This window comes from Castor canadensis, chromosome 19 (genome assembly GCF_047511655.1).
Source record: "Castor canadensis chromosome 19, mCasCan1.hap1v2, whole genome shotgun sequence".
Lineage (NCBI taxonomy): Eukaryota > Metazoa > Chordata > Mammalia > Rodentia > Castoridae > Castor > Castor canadensis.
In genome coordinates, this window is record NC_133404.1 from 41,527,266 (window position 1) to 41,547,383 (window position 20,118).

Below are 20,118 nucleotides of genomic sequence, written 5' to 3' on the forward strand. Positions count from 1 at the left end.
CCTGAAGGTGGTGGTGGTGGTGGGCATACCTCAACACACTGCTCTTCTAGGGTCTTAAGACCTGAACAGAAAGTGTCTAGGGCAGCAGGAGTGGTGGGTGGAGTGTTCAGAGCCAGCCATTCCTACCAGCGGCTTTCTGCCCATGTTTTTCTGTACATTTAGCAGCATGAGTACTGTTGCAACCAACTGTCAGACCCTAGGACTCCCCTTCCTTTGAGTCCTTCTGGTAACTGCCCTGGTGGCACAGCACACATCTGCAACCCCAAGACCCGGGGAGGTTATAGCAGGAGGATGGTGAGGTCCAGGCCATCCTGGTCTACATGGTGAGACCTTATCTCAAAAAGCAAATAGAAAGTTTAGGTGGGTGTAATGGTGCATGTCTGTAATCCCAGCTATTCATGAGGTGGAGATCAGGAGGATCAAGATTCAAGGCTAGCCCTGACAAAAAGTTTGCAAGATTCCATCTCAACCAATAAAAGTTGTGCATGGTGGTGCCTGTCATCCCAGTTACACAGGAGTTGTAAGTAGGAGGGTTGAAGTCTTGGCCACCTGGGCAAAAAAATCTGAGATGCTACCTGAAAAATAACAAAGCCAAAAGGGCTGGTGATGTGGCTCAAGTGGTAGCACGCCTGCCTATCACGTGAGAGGCCCCAAGTTCAAACCCCAATACTGCCCAAAAAGAGTATAAACCATAAATCCTGCAGATCTGAGACACAAAGGAATGTGCAATACAGCAAACCAAGGGACTTAACCAGTGGCACTTTGCGTTGTCGGTGCCGTCACTGTCAGCGCAGTGCACAGCTGCTGAGGCTGGAGGGCCTCTGACAAGTGTAGCGACGTTCCTGCAGGGCGGTGAGATCGGGGTGTCGAGTTTTCCCACCTTCTTGTGGGTCCTCTGCGCCTGGAGCCCATTCTCTCTCGTTCTGCCCTCAGCCCCTTCTCTGTCTGCCCTAGATGATGCCGCCGACGGCTTTCCCTCCGCTGCAGAAGAGTCTCCTTTCCACCAAGCCTTCTCCAGGCGACGCCCCTTCAGCAGAACTTACACCCGGAAGAAGCTCATTAGTTAGTGGACGCCTGCCTGGAGGACTTCACCACAGGCACAGCTGGGCTTGACTGCGACTGCTGTGCTTCCTGGACCCAAGTGCTCTGACTGCAGTTTCCTTTGGAGCATAGCAGTGTCCCCACATGCCACCAAGGAATTGCAGAGGAGTGACTGGGGCTTAGTGATACTGAGCAGGTTCAAAAGGTGAAGGTGACGTCAGCCAGGTCCCCACGAGCTTAAAGAAACTGGGGACCTGGTCCCAAGCCGCTTTCCTTTTTTTTTTTTCTGTTTGAAACAGGGTCTCCTGTGTAGCCTGGGCTGGCCTTGAACTCATGATCTTGCTTGACCCAAGCCTCTTTTTTCCATGGTCAGCTTCCAGATTCCCACTAGAATGCCTCAGTCTTCAGTTCTCCCGTGGACTCCATCCCTGCCAAGCCCTGCCCTGTGTTGGGGGCAGGGACACAGCAGTGGAGCTGGTGCTGTAACTCAGGCAGCTTGGGGGTCAGAAGCCTGTTCCCACACCTCCCCTGGCATGACCTTGGCAAGTCAGAGCCCCACTGCCTGGGAAAACGGAGAAAGGAGCCCCTTACACAGCCCCTCAAGGAGCTGCTGGAAGGTTGGGCTGCTGAGACATGAGCAGTGCTTTGTAAACTGTGAAGCCCTCATGCAAAGCTAAAGAAGACTGCATCGGGCAACCAGATGAATTCTTTGCATTCCCTGTGTAAGAATAAAATCATCTCTGGCTACTTAGCATGCAGCGCTTTTCTGTACAACGTTCCTACCTGAAACCTGTGACCATGGCCCAGGGCACCTGCATTCTCAAGTGCCCTTGAGAGCCAGTCAGCGCAAAGCACAGCCCTCGCCTAGGCACCTGGTGCATGGCTTCCACCTGGAATGCCAGCAGGGCAGCTGGACCAACTTGCTGTTGAGTCTGAGCCAGAAGCCTTGCCAGCAACGAGGGCCAGTTCAGAACCTCCCCACTTTTTTTTTTCTTTTATTATTCATATATGCATACAGGCTTGGTTCATTTCTCCCCCCCCGCCCCCACCCCCTTCCCACTTCCATAAAGGGCTCGAGTGTGTAGTCCCAGATCTGACTTCTATTAGCTTAGAAAACCCCCATTTTACTCTCAGAGACATGCCAGGTGTCTGTCACTGTGACAAGCACCTGAAACAGGAAAACTCCAAAGGAGGAAAAGGCTGACGTTGGCTCAGCTGGTGCCCAGCTGGCTCTCTTTGGGGCTGTGACAGGCAGATCACAATGGCAGGGCGCAGGTAATGGAAGAAAGCTGCTGGGCTCATGGCAGCCAGGAAGCAGAGAAAGAGGTGGGGCTGGATCCTGGTATTGCCATGGGCTCACCCAAGCGACCTAACTTCCTCCACTGGGCCCCACCTCCTAGAGGTCCTAGCACCGCCCAGCAGCGCCATCAGCTGGGGGACATTTAAGATCTAAACCACTGGGCTGGTGCCATGACTCAAGTGGCACAGCACCTGCCTAGAAAGTACAAGACCCTCAGTTCAAACCCCATACTGCCAAAAAAAAAAAAACCCCAGAAAACAGATCCAAACCTGATCCTATTTATTGTAAAATGGTTTTAAAAAATGGTCTAGTATGTTCCCCAGTACCCTCGTCTACATAAAAGCATGTAAACCGCACCCCTTACAGCCACTGACCAAACCTTGGCTGAACCCGGGAACTATGGGCCCCAGGCTTACGCTCGAAGCCGGAATTGTCCTGAAACCCCAGTTTCCAGGAAGTGGGTGTAGGATTGCCTATTTTTTAAAAATAAGGGCTGCAGGGGTGTAACTCGGCGACAGGGCGCAAGGCTCCCTGGGTCCTGTCCCAGCACAGCCAAAGAGAAAAGTCCAGTGCTTTCGGGCATGGCCCAAGTCTGTTGCCTCCACTGGCAAAAAGATGAGGGCCCGGTTAGGGTGTGAGGTGAGGACTGTCCTTCATGGAAGCAAGACGAAGGCAAGTGCACCTTTCAGCAGGATCGGAATCGCCCTCCGTGGCAGGGCCAGCCCAAGGGCCTACAGCGGGTTTTTGCGGACATCGATCATCCCTGGGCTGGCTCTCCGGGGTTCCCACCGGGGCTTGGACCAGGCCCCAAAGTTCCAGGCCAGGCCCACCTCACCCACAGGTAGCATCCGCCCCACCAGAGGCTCAGCGGCCTCCCGCGGCCTCATCTCTTCTGAGGAGCCCTGCTCCTCGCTGCACAGACTCGAGCGTTTCCACGTCAGGGGCAGCGGGGCGTGGACCAAGTCCCTGGTCTCATCCCGGGCCCGGGGGCTCCCCTCGGGGAGCGAGGCCTGCCAGGGAAGCTCCGGTGCTGCCGTGGGGGGCCCATCTTCGTTTCCAGGTCTGTTCTCCAGGCAGAGGCTCCTCCTCTCGCCCCCTGCACCAAAAGCAGTGTCCTGTCAGAAAGGGGTGGCAACACCGTCCCCAAGTCTAGCTTCCCCAATACCCCAGCATGACAGGCCACTCGAGAAATGAGGCGTCAGAGCCCCAGTGAGCGGACAGTTACCCCTGCTCTGGCCTGCACTCCCCCCACTGAGCTTCTGACTCAGCTCCTGGTTTAGCCACATGTGGCGGCCCAGCTCCTTCTCCAGAGGCTGGGTCCGGGCCTCGTACTGCCGCCTGCTGTCTGCCAGCCCCTCACCGAGGTGGTCTGCAATGGAAAAGCAGACGAGAGGTGAGGGACAGTGGGCAGGCGGGCAGCACCCCCACCTCCAGCCCGGGGCGAGCCATGGCCCACTGACCTCGACCCTGCTGCAGCAGCAGCCGCGTGTTCTGCTCGTGCTCCTTCTGCTGCAGGGTCAGCTGGCGGTCCATCTCCAGGCGCTGCCGCTCCAGGGCCACCTCCAGCCAGTACACCAGCCGCTGCTGCTCCTCCAGCTGCATCTCCAGCTCCGAAAAGGCAATCTGCTGCTGGTGCTGCTCCTCCCGGAGTGTCACCACCTGTCCAAGAGCAGCCAGCCTCAGCCCCACCACCAGCCCCTGCCTCCAGGGGCAGCTGGCAAACCTGGGGCCACAGCATCATAAGAAATCACCGGGTGGGGTTCTTCCCTGCCTCTGACGCCTTCTCAGCAGTGTTCGAGGCAGCCAGTTCCAAAGTATCAGAGCCAGCTTTCGAAAGGGCGTTTATCATCATCCCAGCCGCACACCAAGCTCCGGAGCTGGGGAAACGCCTATTGGCCAAGATTTCTCAGCCACAGCACGTGTTTGGGGCCAGATGGTGCTGACAGGTGTGGGGCCTTTCCTGTGTAGGCCTGTAGGCCTGATGGTTAGCAGCCTCCCTGGCCTCCCCGCCACTGTGACAACCAAAGGTGCCTCCTGATGTGTCCCTAGGAGCAAAAGCATCAGCTCTTCAGAAGCCCGACGTGGGCAAGGGGCCACCAGACCAGAAGGAAGGGATGGAACAGGCTTCAAAGAGGCGAGCCAGGCCAGGCCGGAGACTGGAGGAGGTCCTGACCAAGTCCCCCATGTAGGAGATCAGGGGTCCCCACTGGAGCCGCCGAAGGGGAGGCAGGGTGTGCGTGGCTGGCGGCCCACCTTGTCAAAGTACTTGCAGAGCAGCGCTCTGGTCTCCGAGGACGACAGGTAGCTGAGCTTGGCCATTAGGTTCATCTCACACTGGGAGAGCAGGGAAGCCGAGGCCCGAAGCCCCCGCTGGCGACAGGTGATGGCCTCGTTCTTGTACTCGATGGCAGCGTCCAGGGCCTCAATGGCCTCATCCAGCTGGAACAGCGTCCGCTCCTCCTGTGGGGATGGGCACGAGTGGACGAGGGCTGAGGCTCCAGTGTCCCCTCACCTGAGCCTGTCCTAACGGGGACGCTTGGGTCGCAGCCCAGCCCGGCGAGGGTGGGCTCTGCTGCAGGGCTGCGCTCCCAGGGGCGCAGGCTCCTGGGCGAGCTCCGCTCAAGGAGCTCCCAACATCCCTTCCAAGAGGAGCCCGGGGCTGGGGTTGCCCGAGGCTGAGGAGGTGCCGCGTGTATGCGGCAGGGCTCTCCGTGCTCAGAGCGGCACAGGTGGCAGAGTTGCGGGGTGCGCACGCGCTCTGCCGCGCTCAGCATGCGGGAGTCCAGGTCCCCTGGAAGAGCTGAGCATTGGCGCAGCCCGCCCGGGTCCATCAAGGGGGCCGAAGGGCCCAGCCAGCCTCACAGCCCCACCTGACCTCGCAGGGTCGAAAGCACACAGGGCACCTGTGTCCCCAGCAGTGAGCCAGGCTAGGGGGCTGAGCATGGCAGATGGACAGATGACAGGAGCGGAGGGCTGAGGACAGGGCCCGAGCCAGGTGGCCACTGAGGGCGTACCTCGGGCGACAGCAGGCTGCCCTGCCGCAGCTTGCTGTCAATCTCCAGGCGCTGCTTCAGCAGCAAGTCCTTCTCCTGGCGAAGGGTGTCGATCTCCCCGCGGATCTGCTGCTGGTTCTGGGCACTGCCCTGCCGCAGCTGCCCGCTCTTCTCGGACAGCTCCTTCTCCAGGTGTTCCAGTCGGCTGGACACTCGCACAATGTCCTCATTCAGGGCCTGAGGACGGCACCACCGCGGGTTATGGGAGGACAGGCACTGTCCTCACAGAGGTGACAGAACAGCCCACTCACTGGATGCCCCTCAAGAAACCCACAGTCCAGATGTCTGTTCGGAGGGCAGCTCAGAGAGTGGGGACCACAGGAACCAGAGTATGTGCGGAGGAGACAGCCCCGAGCGGGACCCGAACGGCAGAGGGAAGCCATCCTAATGACAGGAAGGGGCACCTTGACTGCAGGGGGTGGTGGGACTACGGGAAAATCTGGGCCAAATCCCAAAGGCCCTTCTGGGAGCCTAGTGTGGGAGGAGCCAAGAGCCCTGAAGGCCAAGGGAAGGTACAGATCACCAGCAGCTGCCACACCCCTGGGACTGCCGAGCACTCCGTGATGGCAGGGGCAGGGCTGCTGGTCGCTGAGTGTCTATGAGCCTTCGAGAATCTGCCCCATGGATCTGGACTGAACTGCATAGTCCCGAACCTCCCACTCCAGGAGGAATGATGCCAGGTGGAGCCAGGCACCTGCCCAGGCCTGCCTGCCCCCAAAGCTGGCGAAGTCTCTTTCTAGTTGATCACACCACTCTCTACACCTTGCTCCTCCTCCCTCTGCCTACACAGGCCCAGAATGGGTGTTTCGTGAGGTGAAATGGACTGCTGGATGGGTACCTGTGTCCTGCACATTAGTTCCCGTGTCATAAACACGGGGGTCCGAGAGTTCTTGTACATCTGCAGCATACAATCTGCTAGGACAGAGCTTCACCTGTCTGGAACTTACCTGGCAGGGACATTCCCCAGAAAACCCTCACCTATCTAGACCTCACCTGATCTAGCAAAAAACTCACCTGGTGGGGTTATCACCTGGAGGGACTTAACTTGGCTAAACCTGCCCTGGCTGGACCTTGCCTACCAGGGCCTCATCTGGTTGACCTCGCCTATCAGGGCCTCACCAGTCTGCACCTTGCCTGGCAGGGCCTCACCTGCCTCCACCTTGATTGTCAGGGCTTCCCCTGGCTGACCTCACCTGGCTGACCTCACCTGGCTGACCTCACCTGGCTGACCTCACCTGGCTGGACCGCAGGCGCTTGCTCTCCAGCCCCGTCTTCTCCTGCACCAGGGCCTCCTTCTTGGCCAGGATGACCTCCCGCTTATGGAGCTCCTCCCCCAGCTCCTCCAGCGCCCGCCGCTGCTGCAGCACCTTCTCCATCTCCTGGTCCAGCCACTTCTTCTGCTCCTCGATCTTCTGAGGGACAGTGGGGAGGCGAGAAGGGACCTCAGCACCCACCTCGGGCTGAGGAACTCACCCAAGGTCCCAAGGGGAAGAGTGGTGGACCCAGAAGCTGATGGTGGTGGGGGAGGACAGGCCAGGGCCTGCCAGCTGCAGAGAGCAGGCCCCAGGCACAGCCCTGCCCACCTGCTGCTGCTCCAGGCTGACCACAGAGCCGTTGCTGCCGCTGCGCCTCTTCCTCTGGAAAGCAGCAATCTCTTCTGTCTTGATCTTCAGGATCTTCTGCTGCTGTTCATGCTTCAGCTCCAGCTCCTGGGGAAGGAGCCCGGGGACAGGGCCGTTCAGGGTACCACATCCTCCCAGAGCCTGCTCAGTGATTTCCAAAAACCCAAGAGGGCCTGCCTCCTCCCACTGCTGCCTGGGAGCGTGCCCAGCCCCTGGGGCCAGCAAACATTCTTATCCAGTCGCCCGCATACTTCATCTCACTGAGCTCCCTACACCTGCCTGATTTTCAGAGACAAAAACACACTCAAGAGCGGCTGCAGGCCTGCTTTCTAAGATGGCATAGCTGTGACCAGTGGGGCTGGCTGGACACCAGGCCTGGATGGAGGAGCCTAACCTTGACACGGTGCTGCCGCTTGGTCATCTCTGTCTCCAGGCGCCGCTTCTGCTCTGTCTCCTCCCGAAGTCGCCTCTGCAGCTGGCCCTGCTGCTGACGCATGAGCTGCACCGTCCTCTCCAGCTCCTGCTGCCGTTTCTCGCTCTGAGCCGACAGCGACACCAGCCGCTCTGTCGCCTGCTTCTTCTCCTTCAGCACCTGAGACCCACACAGCTTCTGCTGGGCCATGTATGGGGACTACCGAGAGCCCGGCCCTCCCCAAAGGTAGGCAGGACCAAGGGATGATTGAGGGGACACAGAGTAGGGGAAAAAGTTGTGTGATGATAGACTAATAAAACACTAATAATGGTAGCTGCTGTGACATTTCCAATGCACTAAACTAAGTGCTCTGAATATATTAACGACCCTCACAAGTGTATGAAAAACCATGACTCTTATTGCCTCTATCAGGAAACTAAAGCACAGAGGGGTTAGGGAACTTGACCAAGAACACACACTAGTAAGTAACAGAGCTGGGATTCAAACACAAGCAGTCAGATTCCAGAGCCCAGATTCCTGACCACCCTACTGTATTAGCTCTTGGACCCCTGAACTAAGAGAGGAAGGAAGGAAGGAGGGATGGTGGAAAGATGGAGAGGTGAGTGGGATCTTGTGAAGGTTAAAAAACAGAAGACAAAAAAGAGGGTTGGGGATGTAGCTCAGAGTGGGGTGCTGGCCTAGCATACGCAAGGCCCTGGGTTCCATCCCCAGCCCTGCCCCGCATGGATGGACCATGCTATGGGCTGAATTGTGTTCCCACCCTCCAAATTCCTCCATGGAAGCTCTAGCCCCAGAATGTGACTGTATTTGTATTAAAGAGGTCATTAGCAAGGTCATAAGGGTAGACCCTAACCAATGGGACTACTGTCATATAAGAGGGGGTGGAGCCATGAGGAATACAGGTGGAAGGAGGAAAGGTAGGTGAGAAGATGGCCGGCTGTCTACAAGCAAGGAGAGAGCCTCAGGAGAAGGCAGACCTGTGGACACCTTGATCTTGGACTTCTGGCCTCCAGAACGGTAAGAAAGTAAACTTCTGCTGTTTAAGCCACTCCTTCCTCCCTCTCCCCCCAATCTGCAGCATTAGCAAAGTCACACGACAATTCACACACAGTCAGTAACGGGATGGAAGGGCGGTCACACGTGGATAGATGAACAGTTGGTCAACAGCTGATAAAAGGCTAGCCTGATGATGGCTTAGGTTAGATGGACAGAAGGACTGACAAGGAGACAGAAAGAGCAGGTGGGATGGAGGGACACTGAAGGTGAGCTTGGAGGGTGGATGTGTGGATGAGGGATTTTCCAGATGCCTGCCCTTACCCTCTCTTGACCTCCCATACGGTCCTTTGGACGGGACCTGACCCTGCCTCTGCCTCTGCCCCTGCCTCTGCCTCTGCCATGTTACAAGCCGAGCCAACCCCACCCTCTCTACAATCCCAGCCTCAGCCTAGGTCAGGAGGGAACTAGCGCCACCAGCCAGGGCTGGGCACAAGGGCCCCAGAGCCCACGTGTCCTGGTCTCAGGGACCCCCACCTCAGAGGCCAGAGTGGCCCTCGCCCCCTCTACTGCAAGGCCCTGGCACTGACCTGCACTTGGTTCTGGGCCGCGACCACCCTCTTGCGAAACTCCTGGAGCCGGGACTGCTCACCAGCGTCCCGGGGCTCCTTGCCCTCCAGCTCCCGCAGCTGCCTCTGGCCTTCACTCAGCTCTGCCCGTACCCGCTCAGCCTCCTGCTCCAGCTGCCGGATGCGCTGGCTGTGCTGCCGGTTCAGGGCCTGGGCCGCCTTCCCTGGAAATGAGTGGGGCTGCATGGGCACAGGGAGACCCTGTCCCAGAGCGGAAGTCTGGCCTCCCAGGACCTGAACACCTGCCTTTGCTCATAGGACTGGAAGATGTGGCATGGTCTGAAGACCCTGGCCCCTCAATCACACTCACTGTGCCCCCCAGGACCAGTGGAGATCCTGTGTCCAGTACAGTGCCCAGTGCAGGCACTTATCAATAACAGGAAGCGTGGCTCACTGAGAGCTGTTCTGAGCATCTACCCAAATTAACTCATTTCACTCTCAGGACCATCCCAGGAAGTACGTGCAATTACCCACTCAGAGACGAGTCGTCTGAAGCACAGAGGGGTTGCATTACTCGCTCGAGGTCACACAGCTAGAAGAGGCTGAGCTGGGTCTCACACCTAGGCCATCCGGCCCCTCCTCCTAAGCAGCCCACTGTTGAACCCTCTCCACACAGTAGTACAGGAGAAGTTGCGGGTGGAACATCACCCCCCTGGGGGGGCAGGGGAAATCCCCCAGGCCTGGGAGGCCACCCTGTGGCCACCCTCACCTGTGCGAACCAGCTCTCCAATGAGCTCCTCCTTTGTGCGAATGTTGATAGCCAGCTCCCGGATTTTCTGCTGGGCCTGGGCCAGCCGCCACTCAGAGGCCATGGCAACAGGGACCTGGCGGGTATGAACCCGAATCTTACTCCCACCAACAGCTGTAAGAGGCAGGACATCCAGATCAGGTGGCATCACCCAGACTGAGAGTTAAGGAGGGAGAGGAGGGGGAGGGGCTGCCCCAGGGTTACTGACTCAGCAAAGAAGGGGATCGGGAGGGGGCCCTCTGCACCCCACAGCTTACCTCTGGGGCCCAGGATGCCAGCATCCAGCTCTAAGGACTCTGGGCCCCTCCTGTCAGGTGGGCCCCCTGGGCATGGCCCTGACCGCTGGCTCCAGTGGGTGATTCCAGTTCTGGAAGGCAGAAGCCAGAGTCCGTCCTGCTCCCCAACCCCAGCCCTAGCCTAGTCAGCTCTCAGGCCTGGAGGAAGAGAGGCCTCTGGGCCTTCCAGCCAGCAGGGTCCAGGTGACCACAGGACCTAAGTCTGCCATAGCTCAGAGCTTGGCGGCTAGGGTCCCAAGAGCCACCTTGGAAGCTGAGACTCAGGCTGGGCCATACCACATCACAGCCACCCCAGTGAGACCTCTCAGCTCAGAGCCCACAGCACCCCAAGGGCTGGCAAGGCTGGGAGGGGTGGAGCCACTCTGAGACCCTAGAGGCCCCACCACTGCTGCCATCCTCCAGCACAGTGTGGCCATCCCAGTCCCTGTCAGACTGGCAGTGGGACTCAGTCACCTGTGCAGCTGCAAGGCCCGCCTGGACTTCTCCTCCTCGTCCTCCTCTGATGCAGCTGAAGAACCACTTCCCGGCCTGTCCACCTCAGCCAGCACCTCAGCTCCAGCCTCGCTGTCATTTGTCACCTGCTAGGGAGGCAGCGGGGGTTCAGGGCAGGAGTGCTGGCAAGGTGTCCTCCAGGAGTGCAGACAGTATGCACTGCCTTGAATGTGCCCCCGACATCTACCTCCTCACCTCCGAGATCCAGCCCAAGCGACACCCTGAATCTCAGGCTGAGATGTACCCTCCCTCCCCCGTCCTGGCTCCCATGGTGCCTGGCTCTCCGCAGGTGACCACCTAGCCTTTCTGTCTTGCAGGCAGGCCATGTGCACCAACATCTGCTGGACTGGTGGGTGTGCAACGGACTGGCGCCCAATTAAGTCCTCTGGGACCTTCAGAACTGAGACGACCCAGAGCTTCAAGGTGAGGTGGAAGTGGATTTGTCCAAAGGTCCCAAAGAGTAGAACCAGGCACAGGACTAGACCAAGACTCGGATCAGGGCTTGTGGAAGAAAAAACTTGCGAAGAGAACCACGCAAGCAGGTGGAGAGGTGAGTGCTCCGTCACCGAGGTGGATAACCTTCCCATTCACCGTCAGAAACCAAACCTTCTCTAACCTCCTTACCCCAAGCACCCTCCAGCACATCAAGGATGCTCAGTGGCACCAGACCCTTCTAAGACACCCCTGGGTCTCTCAAATCCTGGCCCTTCCTCTAGGGACACGTGAACCAGGCATCTTATAGCTCACAGCTGGTCCCACAGAAACAGGGGAGAGACACCCGCCCCGGCATCACCTTTGCCTTGCCTGGAGCCCAACCAGCCCAATGGGGCTCAGCAGTCACCCAGCCCCACCACCTCCTCACCTCTCCCCACTGCTCAGGGCCAACTTCATCTCCAGGAAGGCTGGCAGGGGGCACCATGCCCAGCACATGGGTGTGAGCACTTCCCAGGGGGGCTGTGTGAGGCCGAGGCACAAAGGAGCCGGGAGGCAGGCCCTGCAGGAGCCCCGGAGACCCCCAGCCGGGCCGCACTAGCTCCAGCTGCAGCCGCAACTCCACCATCTCCTCCTGCTGCTCCCGCAGCCGGTCACTCTGCAAGACACGGTCCAGGTGATGATGGGGACGCGGGTGCCAGAGGCAGTGCTGCTCCCTGACACATCTAGCGTAGAAACTGAAGAACAGTCCTGCCTGCACCCCACCTTCTGGGATAAAACTGAAGGTGTTCAAGCACCTGTGACACCTCAAGGTCCCTCCCAGACCCCCACCCTCATCACACTCCCACACCAGTCCTCCACCCCAACCTCTGCCATCTGGGGCACCAGGCACAATCCTAACCTGGTCAGGCCTGGCTCCAAGGCCCTTAGATCCCCTCTTCCATCCACGCTCACCACCACACAGCAAAGGTGTCCTCCCGCTCTGTTCTCCTCACCTCCACACTTCAGCTCATGTTGTACACCCCATTCTCCCCACTGTCCTCCACCGGCTCCCCTTCCCCACTCCAGCAAACTCCCTCTCACCCCAGGCAACTCACTGCAAACATTCCCCTCCCTCTTCCAGGAAGCCCTCCCTGCATGGGGAAGGGGCAGTCCACCTGCAGCTTGTACTGCTCCATGGCATCCTCCAGCGCTGCCAGAAAGTCTCTGTTCTCCTCCTCCAGGCGGGCCACCTGGTTCTGCAAGCTCAGCAGCTGCTGTGCCCCCTCCTCCTCCTATGGCACAGAAAGGCCTTAGGGGTGGGGTCTGGGAAGAACTTGGCACCCCAGCCCTTTCTCAGTCCTGCCATCTGCTCCCCACTTTTCCAAGATCTACCTGCAAATGGGAGCTCCAGACCCAATGGTGGGGAGGGCACTTGCGACCCTACCTGGCCTGAGGCCCTCTCTGCAAGCTATTTGGGCCATCTTCTGTCACGATCACCCAGGTTTTATTAACACTACTGTTATTGGGAACTTAGCCTTTGCCAGCATACTAGGCACTTGTGTGTAACAAGTGGTCCGATCATGTCCTGCGAGTGTCGTACTAAGTTTATTCCTATCCTACACACGGAGAGCCAGGGGCTCAGTGAAGTCCAGATAGTGACTGCAGACACAGAAGTGAGTCCGAATCCCGATTCAGCCATCTGAATCCAGAATGGCTGTCTGAAGACCCTCTTCCTCCCCACCCCACCTGGGCGCCGCACCTGGCCCTTGGCCACCTTCTGCCCTCCGGTGCCCTGCGAGGCGGGGTCCTCGGCGGAGGCGCTCTCGACGCCACTGTCGGGCCCGGAAGCGGAGCTCAGGGCGCTGCGCTCGCCCTCCACGGCGCACAGCCAGTCGCGCACCTTGCGCGCGGCGGCGCCGGGCAGCCCGGGCTCGGCCTGCAGCTCGCGCAGGAGGCTGTAGGCGGCGTTGGTGCGCGCCCGGTAGCGCGCGCACTCGGCGCCCAGGCGCGCGGTGGCCGCGGCGGAGCCGGCGACGGGGCCCGGGGCGCGGCGGCCGCGGTGGATGATCCGCGTCTCGGAGCGGTGTCGCGGCGGCCCCCGCGCCCCGGGCCCAGTCGCCGGCTCCTCGTGCGCCCGCTCGGCCTCGGGCCGCCAGTTGACCGTGGCGCGGTTGCGGATGTTCTGGGCGCGGCTGGCGTAGTTGAGCGTGTGCAGGGTCTCGTCGAAGTCCGAGGAGGAGGGGCTGACGCAGGCGATCATCACCGTCTTCGCATTCCCGCCCAGCGAGTCCTTGAGGATCCTGGGCGCGCGCGGCCGGGCGTCAGGCCCCCGATCCCGAAGGGGAGACCCCGGCCTGCGCACCCCGGAGGTCCGGGGCGCCCCACCACCCCCTCCTGGGCGCAGGACCCTCAGCCCCGGCCAGGGCGGTGGCGGCTCACCGGGTGATCTTGGAGTCGCGGTAGGGGATGCGGCTGCTGCGGCGCTGGGGGTCCCCCAGGGCGCTGATGACGTTGCCCAGCGCCAGCAGGCTGCTGTTAATCTGCACGCTCTCCTTGAGCCGTTCGCCCGTGCTGCCCGTCTTGAGGACCCTCTCCGAGCCCGCCAGGTCCACGAAATGGAACTTGGAGACCAGCAGTTGGCCGGCGGCGGGCCGGGGCAGGCGGCTGGGGGCGCGCCCCCGCTGCTCCAGGGTCACGGTGAAGACCGTGTGAGAGCGGCTGGACAGGCGGTTGAGGTGCGTGGCCCCCGTGTGTCGCGCTGCGTTGCCCATCTCCAGGAGGCTCAGCACCTCGTCCAGGCCCTCCACGTCCACCTCCTTCACGCCACACAGCACTGCGGGCACAGAAGACCGTGAGCCCCCCACCCAGGGGAGGCAGCAGAGCAGGACTAGCTAGCCCCCTACCTGTTCTTCCTGACCTAAGGGAACCCTCCCATGTGCAGGGGGTCCTGCCCATCCTGCTTTGGGCCTGGGGGCGGGGGGAGCACCATCTTCCCCCATGCCCACCTTAATACCTTTCACTCTGGACACAAGCTCTACTGAACTCAATGGAGACAGGAAACCAAAGCAAAGCCACCCAGGGCTTGGGTTTCCCCTGAGGAGGAGACCCTCGCAGAGAGATAAGCCACCCCTGCCACTAGCCACCACCCCATCCCAGTCAGTGGGGTCCCAGGGTTGCTTACCAACATTGCCACGGTCATCTTCCCGGAGCTGGATGTCACGGCTGGCAGTGCCCACCTCCAGCAGGTCTCGGAACTCCTCCTTGTACACTTCCAGGTAGGACACATGGACCAGGCAGTCCAGCAAGTCATTTTCATCAATAAGCTTGAAGGTTTCAGCCATGGCTCTTGGGATGATGCCCTGCTCATCTTCATGTAGGGAGGCTGGGGAGACACCACAGGGCATCCTGCCACCATGCCTGCGTATGGGCACGGCCCAAGGACCCTGGGTCCCCACCAGCAGGTGGAGGATGGGACCCCAGCATAGAAAAGGCAGTGGCAGAAGCCAGGAAAGGAGGACAGCCTGAGCTAGGGAGCTCCAGGATGAGCAGGTAGAATTATAGAATTCAGAACCCTTTCGTGACATTAGCACCCCTTCACTGTGTCCCTGACAGGTCATCAGACACCCCTGGCTTGACCACTCCCCCATTCAGGGAATTCATTGCTATAGCCCAGGCTCAATTAACTACAGGGCCTCCTAAGTTTATCCTAAGGAAGTAACTGGGGTGTTCATCCTAAGACCCAATAGAAGATCTGGTTAAATAAACCACTTTATTCTACAACAGAATGCCAGGTAGCTATTAAATAAAAAAATAAATAAAGTGAAGGGTAGGGGGTGTAGCTCATTGGTAAAGCAACTTGTCTAGCATGTGTGTGAGTTCAACCCTTAGCACCACAAAAAATAAAAAATAAGTTGAGGAATATTGGGGTTGGGAGGTAGCTTGATGCTACTGTGTTTGCCTGTCACGCACAAGGCCCTGTGTTTCATGCCCAGCACTGTAAAATAAGTAAATAAATTTTAAAAAGAATATTCAATGATATAGAGAAATGTTCATTATATGTGTTATATATAACATATAACTAAATATAAATACGTATATATATTTTGTGTGTGTGTGTGTGTGTGGTGCAGGGGATCAAACCTATGACTTCAAGTATGCTAGCAGCAATACCAGTAGGCTACACCCCCCCAGACCTATATTATTAAGAAAATAAAGCAGAATAGAAAAGAATGGGTATAAAATAATTTCAGTTTTTAAAGTGTAATAATTTTCAGAAACTAGCATGCTTACAGTGATTCTAAAAGTGAGAAACTGATAATTTAATTGTTATCAATTAAGTTATTTTGTGCACACAATATACAATAAAAAGGTATGCTTTCAGAACTACCACGGTGTTTATATCTCCTCAAAATCCACATGTTGAGATCCTTACCCCAAGGTGACAGTATTAGGGAGTAGGGTGACCCAGGTCATGGGTGGAGGCCCAAGAATGGAGTTAGTACCCTTATAAAAAAGACTCGAGAGAGTCCTTTCTCTCTTCCATCACGTGAGCTTAGGGACAGGAGGCTGGCTGTGAGGAACCTGGCCCTCAGTTCTGTTGGCACTTTGATCTTGGACTTCCCAGCCTCCAAAATGGCAAGAAATAAATTTCTGTTATAAGCCACCCAGGCTTTAGACTATTCTGTTGTAACAGCCAGAATGCGCTAAGACAGTAACCTTAGGGCTGGGGGTGCAGCTCAATGGTAAAGCGCTTGCCTAGCATGCATGAGGCCCTGGGTTCAATCCCCAGCACTGCATTAAAAAAAAAAAAAGTAACATCAGAGTAAACAGCTCATGCTACTTATAAGCAGGGCAGCTCCTTGGATTGGTCGGACCTCTCTTCCTCAAAATCCTGCTGGCAAACCTCACTGGGCCAGCTTGCAACCTGCTACGAATCACCCAAGCACAGCTCTTCCAAAACACACAGCTCCCCACCGCTCCACTGCAACAGATTCCTCTTGGCAGTATCAGACAACTTCCAGAGACATGTCAACTTCCACACCCCTCCCCCGCCGAGGTCCCAGAGTCAGGCGGTGTGGCCCATCCCATGCCATCCCATCCCACCTCACCCCCAACAACCCTTCCTGCCTGTCCTGCCCAGCCTACCTACATGGTGGGGCCCAGCTTGGGCACGAAATCTGTCCTCCGTCCCCAGCATCCTCACCTTCAACAGGGAGGGGGGCAGGGACAGAAATTCAGGAAAACAGGCCCCACAAAGCGGGCACAGGGCCACAGGCAGAGTGACTCACCCACACTGGCCTCTCCCATGGTGTACGTCTTTCCTGAGCCTGTCTGACCATAGGCAAAGACAGTGGCATTGAAGCCCTCAAAGAAAGCCTCGATGAGGGGCTGCACGCAGGCCTGGTACACAGCCTCCTGCCCCGTGTCCTCTGCCAGCACCATATGGAAGCCAAAGTGGCGGTTGCGCCCCAGGGTGACTTGCCCCTGCTCAGGCTCCACCTGCAGGCAGCTCTGATGCCCGTGTAGCAGCTCCTTGGGCAGCAGCGGGCGGACTCGAAGGGCCACCATTACTGGGGCCTCCTCGGCCCCTGGCAGCCTCTGGGCCTCCAGCCCCATGTTGAGGGAGCTGCAGAGAGAAGAAAAGGCCCTTGCCATCAGTACTTGTCCCGCAGGTGACCGGGAGGCAGGTCCACAGCTCTGATCTTGGAGGGATGGGGTGCAGACAGAGTTCAGAACATCTCTGTCCCCAAATACTGCTGGGACCACGCACTGTGTCAGCTCAAGCTCCCACCACAGGCAAAATAAGGCCTGCCACTGGAACCCGAGGGCAGCGCACCACACACCACAGCACACAGGGAACTCCTGTCCCCAGCAGCCACTGGGTTTCCCAGTCTCTGTGTGTCACATCACTGAAGTCCACCCTCACCCTCTAAAAGGCCTTCAAAAGCAAGCTCCCACCCCCCAATCCTGTCAATTCCATCTCTAAAAATCAAGTTCACCCACTGCTCTCCATCCTGCGATCAAAGGCCTGGTCCTGCTGCTGACACTTTGATGCTATGACTTATGGGTCTTCCCTCTGGCTCTGTCTCCCTGACCCCCTCATCACAGCAGCCAGGGGATAGCTTTTTCAAAAGTGGAAACACAAATCATGTTCCTCCCCTACTTCATCCCCACAAAAGCTCCCCACAGTCCTTGGGGTTCAAGCATTAACAGGAAGAGAAAGGCAAGCCTTAAAACACGCACTCCCTATCCACTGGACCCCAATACTTTCCTCACCTCTCTGCCCAGGTACCGCTGTATTACCAAGGCGGCTTCATCTCTCCCTACTTAGGCCAGGCCCACCCTCTTCAGAGAGTCAGGGAGTCTCCTGTGCCTCCCCCCCACCACCACCCTCACACACCCAGCCCTGTGCGCTGCCCCATCCACCACTGATCGCACAGATGATATTACCAAATTACCGGCCTATCTCTCCATCTTCCAAACCAGGAGCTAAAAGGCAAGGACTTTCTTTGTCCCCTTTGAGCTCCAGCGCCCAAGGTCCAACAATGCCCCATAACAGTGGTGAACGATCTTCATCCAAGGAGTTCGTCCCATCTTGCGCCTCTTTATCCTCGGTCCCCACCTCCGCACACAGCACCTCACTTATTATTTACTGTTCAACTCGCTCAATCTTTGAGTCCCCGTTAGGTGCCTGGCCCTGGCTACCGTGGGGTCCTCCGCGCATCCCCATCCTCGCAGGCTTCCAAGGCGCCCTGACAAGTCCTGCTCGCGCCCGGGACCGGCACTCCCGGAAAGTTTGAGGAAGTGATTACAACTGTGCATGGAGCCCACCCTCGCAGCCTCGCTCCTCCCGGCCAGGCCCGGGATGCCGGCCTCGGCCCCCATATTTAGGGAAGGGGCCGGGCCCTTGCCGGAGAGCAAGGATCGGGACGCTCAGGCCGGGTCAGGACTCTGCAGGCGAGCGGGCTCCTCGGGACCCCCCAGCCCAGGCCCGCGAGCGCGCGCCTCCCGGCCCTCGTCCCCCCCCACACACACCCCCGCCCCAGCCCACACCCACCTGCGGGGTGCGAGCGCAGACCCCGCGGGGCAGCCACACTCCACGCCCCTGCGCGGCGCGCTCCGATGCCGTCACCCGGACCCCCGCCCCCCCAACATCCCTCCCCTCACCCGCAACTCCGCCCGCCCCCGCGCGCGCTCGGGGGGCGGAGGCACGAGCCGGGCGGCGCCGCCTAGTCGGCCCGCAGACAGGGCGGGGCAGGACCTGAGCGCCCGGGAAGGGGGCGGGGCTGAGCTCGAGGGGGCGGGACGGGGGGGCCTGAGTGGGCGTGTCTGAGCCCGAGGGGGCGGGGCGGAGATCAAGGGGCGGGGCCCGAGAGAGCATTCCTGAGCGGAAGGGGGCGGGCCTCAGCCCTAGGGGGCGGGCCTGGACTGGTGGGGGCGGGGCTTGGTCCGAGAGGGCGGGGCGGGATCCCAATGGGAAGACCTGGAGAAAGAAGCAAGCATCGTCACCTAGCATCTCCGGCGCCTTAAAAGTCAAGTCTCCAAAGGGACTGTCCTCTGCGTAGTCCCTTCTTTCTTCACCCCTCTGTTTTCCTCTCCCAGTGTCAATCCCCAAAAAATCCAATAGAAATTTCCATCTCTCCACATTAAAAATACTTCCTTGATTATAAGACTAATTTTCTCACATTTTTCATCTTTTCACTGGCTCGCATCTTAGTCATTACCAAGAGAAACTAGCCACCAAAGAGAGGGATCGAGTGGTGACCACGTGCACCCTTGAGCAGCTGTGTCTTCACCTCTGGGGCCTCAGAGGGATTGCTTACATTGAGAGCACCAAGCAAGGCTGAATTTTAATGGACATCTGAAAATAGCCGGGGTGTCACTCAAATACTAGCACTTGCCTAGCACCCAGGAGGCCCTGGGCTCCATCCCCAGCACTGCAAAACAAAAACAAAACAAAACTCTGGAAACGTTTGTCACTTAAAATGGCATTAAAGAAATGGAACTCTGATGTAGGAAAAAATTAATATATTAAGTACACAAAGAAATTAAAAGCTGTAGCATTCACCAGTTCTCTTCGAGATAGACGTATGTCAAGGAATTTTCAGCCTCAGGTAACAAGAAGCACAACTTGAAATGACTCCAACACTCAGGCCACTTGTCTCACTGTTAGCTGAGAGGAGGATTCCCAAGCAGATTGGTGGGGGGCCACCCAGGACCCAGCTCTCCCAGCTCTCCCAGCTCTCCTCTCTACCATCCCCTTTGGACCCAAAGCACCCAGAGGGAGAGAGGCTCTGTCATGTGATGCACTCTTTGGTTCAGGGGATCGCTTCCTCTTTTCCTTTACATCTTATATACCACCTGGCAAAGCCTGTCCACCCCTGAGCTAACCACAGGCTGGCAATACCGTAATTGGCTGCAATCATGAGACAACACGGATGTTAGGAAGTCATCCACAAACACATCCTAGAATTTTCAACTAGGAGAGAGTTGCTGGCTGATTTGTGCATCGTGAAGGACCTTCATTAGGATACCAAACATCTACCTGTTAGGAGCACTGGAGTTACCAGAAGCTGAGGTACTCCCTACAAAACAGAACTCAATTAAGGAGAAGCTAAAGATTCAAGCAATTAAGAAATGTGTTGAGTGCTCTCTGACGTACAATAGATTTGCACTGTTGGTCCCAAATATTCCAAATCAATTGGGGTCCCGAGCAGGAATGTCACAGAGCAGCCAGCCACCAGGATGACCAAAGAGAGTCATTTAAACTCTGAACACAATGACACCAAACACCAAGCTTAGATCTTAGTGTACTAAGTGTAACGAAAGATGATAATGACCAGGAAACATCACTTCAGGAGAAGATGGAGAAAGAGGAACTCGCCCGGTGGGGCAGAGGACGATGGGTCAGGGCACTCATGCTTCAGCCTGGAGAACTTGCTTTGACAGGAAAGGAACAGAAGTGCAGTCCACATTATTTAAACTACTCCAAAGTGCCTCACTTTGATCAGCAAAAGACGGGACTGTAATGTGACACAATTTTAAGCAAATTGAAAAGGCAGAGCTTTTCCTGAGACTGTTGTGAAGGGGGAGTTGG

At 57.8% G+C, this 20,118-nt stretch overlaps 2 protein-coding genes across 8 annotated transcripts in view; one reads left to right on the forward strand and one right to left on the reverse strand.

Annotated features, from left to right (window-relative positions):
- Ticrr (TOPBP1 interacting checkpoint and replication regulator) overlaps window positions 1–1,775 on the forward strand; it is a 42,503-nt gene extending 40,728 nt beyond the window's left edge. The window contains exon 22 of the mRNA XM_074061619.1: window positions 955–1,775. Coding sequence (XP_073917720.1) covers window positions 955–1,067 — 113 coding nt within the window. The 3' untranslated portion in view covers window positions 1,068–1,775. The remainder of the gene's footprint in view (window positions 1–954) is intronic.
- Window positions 1,776–2,605: 830 nt separating this feature from the next.
- Window positions 2,606–18,156, reverse strand: Kif7 (kinesin family member 7). Of its 7 annotated transcripts, none has more exons than XM_074061568.1 (19): window positions 18,079–18,156; window positions 16,310–16,647; window positions 14,203–14,403; window positions 13,461–13,854; window positions 12,781–13,321; window positions 12,197–12,313; window positions 11,470–11,697; window positions 10,569–10,693; window positions 10,077–10,186; window positions 9,781–9,933; window positions 9,033–9,235; window positions 7,411–7,608; window positions 6,978–7,103; window positions 6,630–6,806; window positions 5,356–5,571; window positions 4,595–4,801; window positions 3,802–4,000; window positions 3,567–3,710; window positions 2,606–3,437 (listed from the first exon to the last, which is right to left on the reverse strand). In XM_074061568.1, the coding sequence occupies exons 2-19, from the start codon at window positions 16,635–16,637 to the stop codon at window positions 3,073–3,075; spliced, it is 4,032 nt and encodes a 1,343-aa protein (XP_073917669.1). In that variant the 5' UTR covers window positions 16,638–16,647; window positions 18,079–18,156; the 3' UTR covers window positions 2,606–3,072. The 7 variants fall into 7 exon arrangements, 5 of the variants coding, with proteins under 5 accessions (XP_073917669.1, XP_073917670.1, XP_073917668.1 ...); XM_074061569.1 differs by having other exon boundaries at window positions 6,630–6,803; window positions 10,569–10,696; XM_074061567.1 differs by having other exon boundaries at window positions 10,569–10,696.
- Between the last annotated feature and the right edge of the window lie 1,962 nt (window positions 18,157–20,118).